The 15570-nt window shown below is 44.2% G+C and overlaps 1 protein-coding gene across 1 annotated transcript in view; it reads right to left on the bottom strand.

Moving 5' to 3' along the window:
- LOC109571077 (acyl-CoA dehydrogenase family member 10-like) overlaps positions 1-15570 on the bottom strand; it is a 54705-nt gene that overhangs the window by 16900 nt on the left and 22235 nt on the right. Inside the window, 8 exon segments of the mRNA XM_070770164.1 lie at positions 721-811; positions 937-1074; positions 1546-1686; positions 5102-5502; positions 10738-10919; positions 12840-12908; positions 13900-14041; positions 15406-15565. Coding sequence (XP_070626265.1) covers positions 721-811; positions 937-1074; positions 1546-1686; positions 5102-5502; positions 10738-10919; positions 12840-12908; positions 13900-14041; positions 15406-15565 — 1324 coding nt within the window.

Raw genomic sequence — 15570 nt, 5'->3', positions numbered from 1 at the left:
TTTGTTTTTTTTTGTTTTTTTTTTAAAGCACAACGTCAGATTGAAAATACAATTTGAAGACAAGAGTCTGAAAACTGCTACTTTATCAGTGGCAGCCTGTTCTGCTTTGTTCCCACAGGAGGTGGAAACATGCTGGCTTTGGGCACAGGCTTCAGAGTCAGGCCAGCCTTGAACTCTGGGTGGTTCTCTACTTGCCAATAGGGGGGCTAGTACCTTGGGCAGTGACTCAAGTCACTTCTCCATCCTGGTTTCCTTCTCTGTGAAGTGGGGATAATACCACAGACCTTCTGGGGAAGGGTGGAGACTCGGTGAGGGGAGGTCCCCACAGCATGTACCGAGGGCCCTGGAGAGTTAAAGCCTAGTGAATGACAGGATTATCACCAGCCCTTCTGCTGTAGCACAGCTAACCTCACAAGAGGGGGACACCATTGAGGAAGTGACCCTAAAGGGAGACGCCCACAGCAGAATGAAGAGAGTGGGGAGTGGAGGAGAGATTCCTGGAACTGTCACATGGGGGGTCACCTCGGGTCCAGGTAGAACCTTTGGTTCTCTCAGGGTTTGCTGCCTCTTCTGGGAACAGAGACAGAATCTCCTTTGTGTTAACTGGAAGTGAAGCTAGTTCCTCCCACAGTTTCTCAGACAACAGCAGGGCAGAGAAGACATGCTTATCAGGGAAGACCCACATAAATGTGATTGAAAAATGAATTTCAGGCCAAATACCTGTGATCCACCACTTGTGACCGTTGATGACATAGAAGCCATCTTCCTCTCGGATGGAAGACTCAATGTTGGTGGCATCTGAGGAGGCGACCTGAGTGAGAGCACATTCTGATTAGAGCTGGCAAGGGTCCCAAGGTCCCTGATGGCAGAGCCTGATGGGGCTGGGTGAGGGTCTGGCCTGATGAGGAGCGCCTGTGGGTGACCCAAGGTAGGCACCTGGGGCTCAGTCATAGCGAAACAGGAGCGAGCCTTTCCCTCCAGCAATGGAATCAACCAGCAGGCCTTCTGCTCCTCGGTGCCGTATCGAACCAGAAGTTCCATGTTCCCCGTGTCTGGAGCAGAACAGTTAAAGATCTGGAAAGGAGAAAAAGCACAAAGGCCTTATCATATTCAAAACTTCAGATTCCCCAGAAACATGGATCGGGGCTCCTTCCAAGATACACGCCCTCTGACACCCTTATGAAATTCCTTCCTCTCCCCAAAGATGTAGAGACCCAGGACATTGTGAGTACAGCAGCTCAGAGTACCCAAGCTCAACCACAGAGCTTGTTGGGAGAGAAAGAGGAGAGTAGAGCTGGGGAACTGAGGCTCCACGGAAGCCAGCCAGGCTGTACTCACTCGAGAAGATGTCCATCCCCTGCTCCTTTCCTGCTCTGGCTCCAGCTACCTGCCTGCAGTATCTTCAACTCATAAGAAGTCTGAGTTTGCGTCAGAGCTCCTGAGTCCAGTGCCACTGCTGGGAACCCCGTCAGCCCAGGAGGATGGCTGAACTCTCTGGAGGACAAGGATTTCCTCCCATGCTGAGGAAGATGGTAAAGAAGGTACCTCAGGAGCATACAGAGACGTGCCCATGACCTCACACAAATGTGCGTACTCCACGTTGGTCAGCCCAGCTCCGTATTTCTTCTCAGGATCAGTCTCCAGGGGTAGGAAAAGGTTCCAAAGTCCTTCAGCCTTGGCTTTCTCCTGTCACAGCAAAAAAAAAAATCAGGGATCCACATAGGGTGGTTGTCATACTATCTTGGCCCATGGAAAATAATGAGTAAGTCCAAACTACCAGGCTGGATACAACTCCACAGATATGTGGGAGGAGAATAGGAAGAGTGTGGGGACAGCCCATTCCTAACAGGGACGGTGGCAATCAGTTCACTTCGTCTGTACCCCAGTGCCCCACCTACCCAACCCCCTCACTGTTAGCATCATTACTGTCATCACGATGCAGCATAAAACTCGCTCCATAACACAGAGAATGAAGGGTCGTTCAGTGAGCCTGCAGGGAACCGGCCAGGACATCTGGCAGCAGCCTCAGCTGCTCTGATGAGGTGCCCAAGGAGATCCCCTGATCGAGCTTTCTTCACGAGGCACAACTTTGTTCCTGGGGAAGTAAACCTGGGTTTCTGAATGTAGCTCCTGACAGGGAAACCAGGAAGTCTAGCCTGGGGGTCAGGAACCCAGGCCCTGAATCAGACTTCCTGCTTCAGGCCCTGCCCCACCACACCTGTTGGGAGACCTTAGGCAAGATGGTGTGCTCCCTGTGCCAGTTTCCTCATCTGTTGTATTGGGACGGTCACCACTCACCCTACCAGTCACAGCTACTGAGCAAGAGTAGGAATGGAGGTGACTGACTGACTGGAAAAAGCGTTTCCAAGTGGGAAAGTTATCAGGAGCTCAGATTAGAGAAGGAGGCTCAGAAATGGACAGGAACCAAGGGAGTGTAAAGAATGGCAGCAGGACAGACGTTCTGTAGTCCAGCTGTACAGTGAGTGAGTGCCAGCTATTTTCCCTCTCGAAAACATTTCACTCTTTCAGTTCCAGGTAGTGACAGAATATAGTGTGCCAGAAGCTGGAGCTGCACTAAATATTAGTGATGATGGAAATTCTTCCCACCGGGAGAGCACCACCTGGCTGAGCTTCCTATCACACTGGGACTGCTCTCTAGGACACATACGACCAGAATCAGCACATATACTTGTTTCATGGCTGTGTTAAGCTAATTAGCTGAGACTGCAGTGACCAAGGAGAAGAAGGACAGATTACTTGGAACAAATGAAGCAGGAAAGGAAGGGAGAATAGGAAGGGAAGCAAGGGAGTTCTGAGAAGAGGAAGAATAAGGAAATGAATCATCTTGTGGGAGGGAAAAACACATAGATTTGAGCCCAGAAGATCTGGATTGAGTCCAGGTGCTATTATTTCTAGCTGTGTCCCTGGCAAACTTGATTCCTTATCTTTAAATCGAGGTTCATGATGCTTACCTCACAGGATTTGTGAGATGCAGTGTAAATGCCAAACATTCTTATTTATTGGTAGTCACGACACTGAATAAAACTCATGAGCCATAATTTCACCACTTTCCCCTAAAATCTTAGTTGTCATGATTCCCACTCAGGTATGACCACATGCAGAATGTTCTCTAAAGCAGATTTTTCATATGCATTCATTTTCGAGTCTAAAAGTGTTCACAGCATGAGTGTCTGCTTTTCCAACACTTCCGTGCATGAGACGGGTACATCTAATGGGTGAGGATTAAGTGTGCAGGTCAGCAGGTGGGGGATACGACATTTCACAAGGTAACAATGGGAGCATAGAACGGCAAGCAGCTTTCTGATATACATTTGGCAGTATTTGTCAAAACTTAAAATGGTCTCATTCAGGAATTCCCCGGCAGTCCAGTGGGTAGGATTCACTCACACTGCAGGGGCCCAGGTTCGATCCCTATTCAGGGAACTAAGATTCCAAAAGTCACGTGGTGCAGTTCAACAAAACCAACCATCCAAACCCAAAGCAAACAACAACTAAAAATGTTATCCTTGGACCAGAATTTTTACTTCAAAGAATTCATGTAGGGACTTCCCTGGTACCAGAGGCTAAGAATCTGCCTTCCAGTGTAGGGGACACAGGTTCAATCCCTGGTGGGGGAACTAAGATCCCATGTGCTGTGTGGCAACAAAGCCAGCAGGCTGCAACTAGAGAAGCCTGAGCACTCTAAGGTCCGTGTACTCTAGAGACCGTGGGCCACAACTACTGAGACTATGCGCTGCAACAAGAGGGAAAAAACGTCTATGTGCACCACAGCTGGAGACAGTCTGTGCACCATAAAGAAGACCCAGAGCAACAAATACTCTTTTCTTAAACTGACACTGTAGAAACAGTAAGTGAACACAGAAGTATGTAACAGCATTCGATACCCTTTGCTTGCACAGGATCCAAGCCCCTTCTTATTCTGGAGTGCTCTCTCACTGTAGACATTTCAGTGGCATGAAGATGTGAGCATGGGACCTACATGTGACTGGCTGAAAATTCCCACCTCAATCTTGGAGTCCTGAGAAAGCATCCGGACACTGCCCTAGTGACAGTCATGGCCAGGCTCCCCACAGCCGGCCTTCCCTTGGCTTCTACTGTCTCCTTCAGCTGGCTCTTCAGCCTCTCTGTCCATGTTAGCAACCAGCTGCTCACTCTGCTGCTTCAGTGACCTGGAGTGACCTAGACCGAAATCCCCACAGTGTCACTCAGGCAGGGGCAGGGTAGATAAATTACGGTGCATCCCCGATGTGGTCCCAGTGCCTGGGTTCATCTCCAAGCACTGACATGGGATACATCATTAAATAACATAAAACAACTGGAAGTTTCAAGTGCATAACACATTTTCATTACAACAGGAATGATAATAATATGTATTATTATGTACCAGAAGAAAGGAGCCGGGAGCCTATAAATCAAATTGTTGACAGTCATTATCTCAGAGGCCCAAGAATTTTAGAGAATTCTTTCCAGGTCATGAACTCTTTCTACTCTTGCCATGTTTGAACTCTGGTTACCTTGCAATAGGTTTATAACTATGAACAAAATTCAATGCCGTTTCTTTTTAATGTAGGTGATGGTTGCATCATAGGCAGAATATGTGCTCCTGAAGACCTCAGATAACTTAAGAACTAACACAAGCCAAGACCAATCCTGAAAAAGAACAGCAGGTATTTCCATTATACACTAAACTGATGTCACTGTATGTCAGGAGCATAAACGTAGTTTACAGTTGATGTGACGCTTTAGGTTTGATGTTATGGGTTCTTTAAAGAGAGCGTCATTTAATTGATGCAATTTATATCAGTCTCAAATTTACATGATTCAGACATGCATAAAATGAGTCCACGATCCTCAGGATTATAAGCCACAGACTCGGCATTCCTCTGCCTGGGCTGAGTATCAGGCCGGGACGTGGTCACACAGAAAGAGCAATGAAGTGAAACTGAGCTGGCTCTTTCTAGTGGTGGTGGCAGCAGAGACCATTGAACTCAACTCTTCCATCTCTTAACTGCCTGAGAAGGAACAGATATGGCCAGTGGACGATCTGAGGTTGGGCTGTGCTAATGAAAGGCTGCTTTACCTTGAGATCTTCGACCAGCGGGGAGGGGGTCCACCTCTCAGCTGAGACCTGGTGACGCTGTAGCTCCAGCTCAGCGGGGTACACATGTCGTTCCATAAACTCCTTCAGCCGCTGATATAGCTCCCTGACTCAGGGGGGAAGGCCTTCTGGAGAGAAGATCAGAGCTCCCTTTGAGGCATGAGCTGGAGAAGAGTCTGTGGAGGTGACATAGCTCCTCATGCCTGGGGTGCTCAGCAGGGACTGTGGCCTGGACCATGAGTGGTGGGACCCCATTAATGGTTTGGTGGCCAGCATCTCCTTGAAAACCTGGAACCCCTCTTTGATTGGAAAATCCCATGCCAGGTTACACATAAATTCAGTCAGCTTTCCAGTTTGTTTCACAGTCGCCGAGCTTGCTTGCCCTAAGCAGAAGCAAAGAAAACCAGTGAGAACCACCCCCCCAAACAACCCTTAAGAGTAGTAATGTATAACAGTATTGTTGTTCCATTAGTAGCTACTACCACTGCTGAGCACTTGACATGTATCAGACTTGGTGCTAAGTGCCTGACATGCGTTATTATAGCTCACTGAATTCCTGGAGCTACACACGAGTGTTTTAATCCCCAATTTACAGACAAGGATCCGGGTCATATGGAGGAGATGGGTCCAAGCTTACATTCCATGGGCTGGGAGCCAGAAGTTGGACTCAGTTGGCCTGCTTCCTGCTCTTTATCTCTTTTCCTAAATAAACTAATCAGGAATTCCCCAAAGCACTTCTGCTGTCATATTGGGCTATAGGGAGCCCTGCCATGATGTTGCTAACAGTGTCACAGGGGATTGGATTAATGGCTAGTTTCTGGGCACCATTTTGTCTAGATCAACACATTTATCATCATCACATAACTCACTCTAGACATGATCTGTTTTCTTTTTTTTTAATCTTTAAAAAATATATATTTATTTATTTGGCTGTCCCAGGTCTTAGTTGTAGCATGGAGGATTTTCCATCTTTGGTGTGGCAAGGTGGATCTTTTACCATGGAATGTGGGATTTGTAGTTGTCGCATGTGAACTCTCAGTTGCCATACACGGGATCTGGTTTCCTAACCAGTGATGGAACAAGGACCCCCTTCACTGGGAGAGTGGGGTCTTGGACACTGGACCACCAGGGAATTCCCATGCTCTGTTTTCTTTATTTAAAACATGCATCAAGCCTTTTTAAAATGATTTTTGAAAAAAACCTAAGGTATAGTGGACATACATCCTCTTTGTAAAGTATACAATTCTGTGAGTTTAGTCAGGCAGCCACCACTGCCCTCAAGAAATGGTATATTTATTTCTATCATCCCCAAAGTTACATGGTGTCCCTTTGTAATCAAATCTTTCTCCTTTCCTCTGGGGGACAACACAGATCTACTCCTGTAGTTTATCTTTTCTTGAATGCCACATAAATACATACTTTCTACTCTAGAGTTGCCTGGTTCATAGTCAGGCTGTTCAGTTGATTTAACCTCTAAGCTGCCACTGGTGCATCAGCACTATTAGTGTACTGACACCTATGTTCCCTGTGAAGGCCATATGAAGTCCATATTACAACGTGCCAAACACAGCACTGGCACAGAACGCTTCTCAATGAATTGTGGCTGTTATTACTGTGACTGTCATTGTTGTCGAATGACAATTACTATCACTATTAATAAACAACATATCAGGTCCATGGCTCTAAGCCAAGCCCTCACCCCTCATCTAGAGAAAAATGTTCCCCAGAAGCTTGAAGTCAAGGATAGAGAGACTGGTCTCCTTCTCTGGAGTGAACTGCATACTCAGAGTACTCAGTCACCTGTCCTTTGGAGAATCCAGCAGGGCTGTTTTTTTTTTTTTATTTTTTTATTGTAACGAGTAATCTTTTAAGAACCACTTTACTTATTTGTTTGTTTATGGCTGTGCTGGGTCTTCGTTGCTCTGTGTGGGCTTTCTCTACTTGTGGCAAGCAGGGACTGCTCTTTGTTGCAGTGCCGGGGCTTCTCATTGCAATGGCTACTCATTGCAGACCTTGGGCTCCAGGCACTCGGGCTTAGTAGCTGAGGTTCTTGGGCTCTAGAGCACAGGCTCAGTAGCTGTGGCACATGCGCTCAGTTGCTCCGAGGCACATAGGATCTTCCTGGACAGGGATCAAACCTGTGGCCCCTGCATTTGCAGGTGGATTCTTAACCACTGGACCACCAGGGAAGTCCCTATGAAAGGTTTTAACTCAAAGTAAAATCAAGCCTTTAGAACTAGAGTTCAATTTTGGGAATTACAAGAAGTCCATAGTAGTAAATGAAACCATAAGGTAATAATCAAGACAAATCATAAGACAACTGACTTGGTCCCTTTAAAAATTCATTAAAAAAAAAAAGAGGGGGTACTGTTCTAGGTTCCTTGATCAGATCCTGACTTAAAAAAACAAACCAAAAACAAACCCACCTCACTTATAAAAGATATAAGGAGGGAAATGAGGAAATCTGAATATGGACTGGGTCTTAGATATTGGGGAAAACGATGAGTTTTCTTGGGTGTGAAATGGTACTGTGAAATGTTCTTATTATTAGGAAGGCATAATGAAGCACTTAAAAGTCAAGTGTCAGGGTCTGTACCACTTTGTTAATCATGCAAATAGATAGATGCAGAAAGAGAAAGATAAACAGACATGGCAAAAGTTAATCATTGTTAAAATCAGTCACGGGCATACAGTTATTCACAGCACTATTGAATGTTTCTGTAAGTTTGAAAATTATCCTAAGAAATCAAATACTAAAGAAACCAGGAGCTGAACCTTTGTGGAAAGGGCCCCTCAGGTTAATATCCTACGTGGATTTAGGATGTCCCCCCGCCCCCCATGCACACACCACCCCAGCGCTGTGCGCACTCCCTTCTCGTGGGAAGCAGGTGCAGCTGTCCCTGTGTCTCTGCTGTTGGCCACTGGTCCTGAGCAAGCCTGCCAAGCACTAATGCCCTTCCTCCCCAAAGCAGCCTGCCTTCTGGGATGAGAAAAGGGAATTATGCTCTCTGCAGGTCCTTGGTGGAAAGGTTCTTTGTGATAACTAGATTGGACCTAAAGCATCTTTGTCAAAAGTCCCCTTGATTAGATCATTTCGTGTACCTAAAAAAATTTAAATGTGTTCTCTTGAACAAATGATACATTCACATGCCTTGAAATTACAGTGACAAAAGGGGGTGCGGGAAAGGCTCTCCCACCCCTTTGCTCAGCCACTCAGCTCATTTCCCTAAAGGCAACCAACATGACCAGTCTTAGGTGTCCTTTCAGAGATTTTTTTCACTTCAGCAAACAAACATTTATATTTATTCAAATTTTAAGTATACTCATTTTACACAGATGGCAGATTAGCTATATATAGCCAATGCCCTGCCCAGCAGCTGGGCTCCTGACGTAACTCTAGAAATTGCAGGATTCTTGAAAAGGAAGATCTCATGCCCCTTTAGCTGGATCAGTGAATGTGAAATCTGAGGAAGCTGCTTTATGCTGTCAGGCTGAAAACACAGCCTGGGAGGCTGGTCCTGAGTCACAAAAAATGACACCATATTTCTACTTTGTCTCTGTCACACTAATAGGTCACTATAAAAAGCACTTTAAAACTAAAAGGCAAAGGATCCACTCAGCACGTGGGAGAGTCCTCCTTAAACTGTTCTCTTTCCATTGCAGGATGTGATGTCACACTGCCCATTGCTTCATGTGACAGGCTTTATCTGCATTCACAGCACTGGGACAGCTGCCATCTCCTGTGCTTTTCACACCAGTGCTGTGAGAGGGGCAGGGCAGGGCTTTTTTACATAACCTCTACTCTTGAGAAAACTATGACAAAATAATGGGGCTTGCCCAAGGTCACCCCACAAATCAGCACCTGACTTCTTGTCCAGGGCTCTTTCCATCCTGAAATAATGGATCAATATAGGCAACATCTGTTGTCTTTGCCTACTGGCCATTTTACTAGTAACTAGGGCTCCTAGACAGAAGATGAGATGGCTGGATGACATCACCGACTCGATGGACATGAGTTTGGGTGAACTCCAGGAGGTGGTGATGGACAGGGAGGCCTGGCATGCTACGATTCATGGGGTCACAAAGAGTCGGACACGACTGAACGACTGAACTGAACTGAGGGCTCCTAGATAAAATACAGGATACTCAGTTAAATTTGAATTTCAGATAAATAATAATAAAAGTTTTATTGTAAATATTTTCCATTGAGACCACCAAACAGAGGCAACACTGACAGAGTTTGTAACTCTGGTCAACAGGTTAAAATATGGGAGGATGATATGGGTCTGGATGTACTTGGAAGGTGTGGAGAACCCCCTCGACTGGGGCTGGAAGTTGGCAAGCCTGCTTTGTGGTAGCAAGTGTCTCAAATTTTGAGTTTTGGGGATTCAGATCATGTGTCTATGGAGTGAAAGGATTTTAGGTAAGTTGGTAGAAGTATGTCAGGAAGTTGATGTACACTGAACACATACGGCAGCCCTTAATATGATCCTACAGAAAACAAAGGTGTTTTGGTTAAAAGCAGAGAAAGAAGAAAATACAGCTTAGCTGACAGATTCTTTTTGACCACAGCTAGGAACGCATGGGCTTCCCAGGTCATTCAGTGGTAAAGAATCCTGAATGCAGAAGACACAGGGGACACAGGTTCAATCCCTGGGGTCAGGAAGATCCCCTGGAGAAGGAAATGGCAACCCACTCCAGTACTCTTGCCTGAAGAATCCCATGGACAGAGGAGCCTGGCGGGCTACAGTCCATGTGGTGGCAAGGAGTCGGACACGACTGAGCAGTTAACCACAGCCACAGGAATGCAAACTGCTCAAGAGTTAGAAAATCTTGAACTCTGCAGGGCAGAAGTACAATTTTTTGGCTCATGGTAAAGATTCAACATGCAAAAGTATAGGGACAATTGTGATGTTGATTATAAATTATGTGTATTAATGGGGGATTTCCTTGCAGTTCAGTGGTTAGGACTCCAGGCTTCCACTGCAGGGGATATGGGTTCAATCCCTGGTCAGCGAACTAAGATTCTCTATGCTACTCGATGCAGCCAAAAACAAACCAACCTACAAATCGTGTCCATTTGTCAAAATTCATAAAATGCTACACTTCAATAAATCTGATTTTTTAAAAAAGAAAGCAAAAAACCTGATGATAACAAATGCTCACAAGAATGAGCAGGAACTCAAATTGAGATACAAAGAAAAGAAAAGAAAAAAAAGTTGAAGCAAATTATATAAACAAATATTTGGCACAATGGAGTTTTTAAAATCTATCCCTGTTAAAAAGAATATTTATGGGAAAGGGCAGAAAACAAAGAAAGTAGGTATCTTAACTACCTTTGGCAGTATCAGAAAAAAAGAAAGGTTTAAATGATAAAGTGAGATAAAAATTGCAGGGAGGAGAGATTCTGTAGTTCATGAAGGTATTTATCCCTGGACAAAATGTCTAGGTAAGCAACACCTCCACAAAATGAAATGGGCTTTCCAAGCAGGAAACTAACAAGCCCACCTCACAATTAGAAATGGCTGATGCGTTAATACCTTGATACCATCCAAATCCAGAAAGCAGAGGACCAGTGAGGAAACGTCAGCACAGAAGACAAGGGGCCCCGTGCTCACCGTGTTTCCCACAGTCTTCCAGGCCCACAGCCTTGAGGTCCACACTGTGAATCTTGCACAAGACTCTGTTCATGGCAATATAGATGGCCCGCCTCTGGCTGGGCTCCAAGCCTGGCGGAGAGGGGTCTTTGTTGATGAGGCCTGGGCAGTATTCCATCAGATAGAAGGGGTTGGCGACGATGCTGGGAGGGACACAAGCAGGGTATTTCAGTGGCCTGTGATGTGGCAGGCCGTTAGTCAGGGCACTGCTCTGTCCTGTGTGTAAGCTCTGAATGCTGGGTGGGAGTACTGGAAGCTTCCTTTTTCTTCTGCATATAAGCAGAGGTTAGAAGTATTCCCTCTCCAAACCAATCCACACACACACACACACACACACACACACACACACACATCCCTGTTTACACTCCCTTGCCAGCATGCCTCTCTTCTCTTTGGTCCACTTGTAGAAGGTATCAGAATGGGATTAAGTGTGATAATATAGGAAAGCAACTGTTGAGAGGGGGTCAGAGTCACACAGAATCAGGCTTAAGTCCCACCTCTGCCTTTCCTAGCGATGTGATCCTGAGGAACATAGTAAACCTCTCTGAGCTTGTTTTTCTTAATCTTCAAGGGGCAGTTATAAGAATTAAGGGAGAAAATTTATATATGGAGTGTCTGAAATGTGTCTGGCTCCAGTGAAGATTCTATAAGTATCCCTTCCCGTTAGATATAATTTCATCATTATTCAGTGGTTTGAATGGCATACAAAATGTCATTAATCCATCTCTTCATCATTCCTAGAAATCAGCTTAGTACTCTAGAAAGTTGTTTTGAAAATTCTACCATTAGGACTGTTTATCCTGACTTGAACATGGATAAGATATTAAGTTATACAATTCTTTTTAATTATCTTAAATGTAATACTGCTATGAAAGAAAATATCTTTATTTTTAGGAGATGTATGCTGCCTCGAGCTTATTTCTAAAGGTTCAATCTTATTTATATACATTTATTAAAAAGATACTTATTGGGACCTCCTTGATGGTCCAGTGATTAAAAGTCCATGCTCCTAATGCAGGGGGCACAGGTCTGATCCCTGGTCAGGGAACTAAGATCCCACATGCCATACACCACAGCAAAAAAAATTAAATATATATAAAAACAAAAATAAAAATATATATGTATATATATGCATACATATATATATTTGTTTACAAAATAATCCTTTATAATTATTTAACAAAATTATTAAATGTTATAAGACAATATTATCTTATAAAATTATATTATGTAATTATTACTATTTCTATAATATTTTATATATATAAAATACACTTACATACATACATACACATATATAGAAAGCAAATATGGCAAAATGTTAACAATGTTTCCATCTAGCTGAAGTATAAGTGGGTGCTTATTATGCTATTTTTTTTCTTCTTTCACCTACATTGTAAGTTTCGCATTTTTCATAATTTAAAAATTGAGAAAAAAGACACAGACTTAAAAAGTATATTACAGGGACTTCCCCGGTGGTGCAGTGGTTAAGAATCTGCCTGCCAACGAAGGGAACATGGGTTCGATCCCTGGTCCTGGAAGATGCCACAGCCGTGGAGCAATCAAGCCCATGTACCATAACTACTGAAGCTCACATGCTCTGGGGCCTGAGAGACTCAACTACTGCAGCCCGCCCCCTAGACCCTGTGGTCCACAAGAGAAGACATCGCAGTGAGAAGCCTGTGTGCCGCAACTAGAGAGCAGCTCCTGCTCCGCAACTAAAGAAAGACCGGGTGCAGCAACGAAGACCCTGCGCAGCCAAAAATCAATCCATAAAATTATTTTTAAAAGCATACTCCAAAGCAACTTTAGAAGTTTAGAAAGCCACAATAAAAAAAACTAAGAAAAACAAACAACATGCAACTTGATGGAAATATATTTCTAGAATGTTTAAAAAAAAAAAAGATGTTTTCTACCAAACAGGAGGTTCCTATAAAATCTCTTTTCTCTTCTACCCAAATTTTATTTTTCTTTACTCTAGAAAACTGAAATTAGAGTTATTATATGGGCTTTTCTCTTCTGTACCTTGAGTATACAACATAAAAAGTAAATCTGGACATTACCTTGACTCTTCACAGAGGTGAAGAACTTTGGGCTTATGGGCTCCAGCATTTACAAGGGCTTCCATCATCCTGCCAAGAAAAATGAATGAACTTCTGACTGAAGTGATGAAATTGTCTTGAAATTATTTTTCTGATTTAAAAATTAATAAATGCATAAATTAAAATGGAACTCTGAAAAAAATTCAATCGACCAAAGAAGGCAAGGAGAACAGAAAAACAAATGAGACAAACAAAAAATGGTTCATTTACAGACCTAAGTCAAACATACTGATAATTACATTAAATTTAATAAAGTAAACATTCTGATTAAAAGATGAAAATTGTCCTACCAGATAGAAACACAAGACCTAATAGGTACTGTTTATAAGAGACATTCTTTAGGGACTTGCCTAGTGGTCCAGTGGTTAAGAATCTGCCTGCCAACTCAGGGGACAGGGGTTCCATCCCTGGTCCAAGAACTAAGATCTCATATGCCTCAGAGTAATTAGACCCACACCCCAGAACTACGGAAGCTCACGTGCCCTAGATAGAGCTCATGCTCTGCAACAGAAGAAGCCACTGCAATGAAGAGCCCGTGCGCCACAGCAAAGACCCAGTACAGCCAAAAATATAAAATAAGTAAATAAACTGCATAAAAAGTACCTATGTGTGTGTGTATATACACTGAATAACTGAATCACTTTGCTGTACACCAAAAACTAACACAAGTAAATAAACTATACTTCAGTTTTTTAAAAAAAGTAGAGGTATTCACATAATGAATCCCCCAGTTTCAATAACTGTCAATTAAAGGCCATGCTTCTTTGGGCTAAAGCCCCACTAACAGAATTCCAAAAATTTCTAGCCTCCTAGTGGTTTAGACAGAGAAAAGAGAAAAAACAATCTCCTGAATAAAATTAGGTGACATGTTCTTATCTAAAATAATTTTGGAAAGTCATACTTGTAATTTTAAATGTCTCAAGGCACTTCGATGGGGCACTGACTTGCCAGCCCAGGCGTGGGGCTGTGGAGGCTGGAGACAGAGCACACCCCACTCCACACACACACCCTGAGAATTTACCTGAACTCCCTCTCTACTGCATGCACAGATGGAAGAAGTGTCCCGGGGGGTTTCTTCCTCAGAACCAGCTGATGGTTAGCCAGCTTGACATAGTAGGTGGGATTTGACTGCCCGTGATCAAACTGAAGGAGTTCCAATGGGCCTGTAAGTTTGAAAGGAAGGAAAACTCAAACCAGCTCTGGAGGACAGATGTGGACAGAGATTCTTTCTTTCTAAGGAGTATTGTACATGGACACAGAGCATCCTGATTTGGAATGCACTGTAAGGAAAGCATCTCCTCCCTGGGTACCAGAGATGACTGCATCCCAGGCATACCCCCACCCCAGCTTCGGTCCAGAATGTCACGCTGCAGTGTGGCAAAGGCCACTGAATTTACACCACAACAATTTTCACTTTCACAAGTATCCAATTTTGTCCGTCTTGCCAACTCCTGCACCGTAAAGAAAAGTTTTATAGTTCTGTTTATGAACCACAAGCACAGTCATGGCAACCCATCTTGCTAAATGGAATACTTTAAGCCAAGGATGAAAAGTGCCCTTGTGTGTCCCTCACCCCATACTCAGCCACACCACACCTGACACTGGTGTGACAGCTGAAAGGAGCTATGCAGAGGCCTACAGCTCAAACCACAGCAGCTTTGGGGAGATGTGATTTCCCACCACAAAGATTAAACTCTGAGGCTCCCTTGCAGAAACAGCCTAATTAACCCTAGTCTTAGAATGATATGAACTCTACACACAGATTTGTTTCACTTGGTCAAAGGAGCAGGAAATGGGAGTTTGTCTGAATTGGCTCAGTTCAGTTCAGTTCAGTTGCTCAGTTGCGTCCGACTCTTTGTGACCCCATGGACTGCAGCACGCCAGGCCTCCCTGTCCATCACCAACTCCCGGAGTTTACCCAAACTCTGGTCTGATTCAAAATGGTCCCTCAGCTCTGTAGAGGCTCTAGGAACAATCCGATCACTAGAAAACATCCTCACATGAAGCTACATGCAAAGAAAGAGAACTTTCAAGGATCAAATGGGAGGCCAAATTTTATGCCCAGGTAGAAGTTTCTTCAAAAGCTCATGAATCACCTGTTTTTCTGAGGGTGGAATGTGAAAAATGAGAGAGCAACCTATGAAGAGATGGAGACATGTTCTCATTTAAACTCCTGCAACTTTTAAGTCACCTTCACAAAATAAGCTGTCATCTCAAAAATATCAGAAAGTCCCAAACACCCTAGGTACATACTGCAAGTTCTTCTCCCCCAGGACAGCTGTTTGCAGGTGACTGCTGCCATGCCACAGTCTCACGTGGAACAAGGGCCAAGTACGCTCTGGGGATCCGTAGCAAAGGAGGTCAGTGCTTCTTCCCAAGCAAAACAGAGCAGCACCCGGGTCTGCAGGGCCCAATGGCTATTTTCTTCACCACATAGCATCTTTATCTCCAGCATATTCCACCAGGATAGAAAGTGAGAGCCAGGCTGAAAGCCTAGCCCTCTACCAAAATGCAGAGACTTAACTACCTGTGACTTGGGGCCCCAGTAAGTCTTTGAGGTACTTCTCCAAGGAGTCTTTGGGAATTTCCATCGTCTTTCTCATAAGGCGAACGTTTAGAACAGCCATTCTCAATGGAAATCCCAAAAGAGTTTCCAATTCCTTTACTGCAGTCTCTGGGTCATTGACCTGGT

This window comes from Bos indicus, chromosome 17 (genome assembly GCF_029378745.1).
Source record: "Bos indicus isolate NIAB-ARS_2022 breed Sahiwal x Tharparkar chromosome 17, NIAB-ARS_B.indTharparkar_mat_pri_1.0, whole genome shotgun sequence".
Taxonomy (NCBI): domain Eukaryota; kingdom Metazoa; phylum Chordata; class Mammalia; order Artiodactyla; family Bovidae; genus Bos; species Bos indicus.
This window is presented reverse-complemented; position numbering and strand designations above follow the sequence as displayed.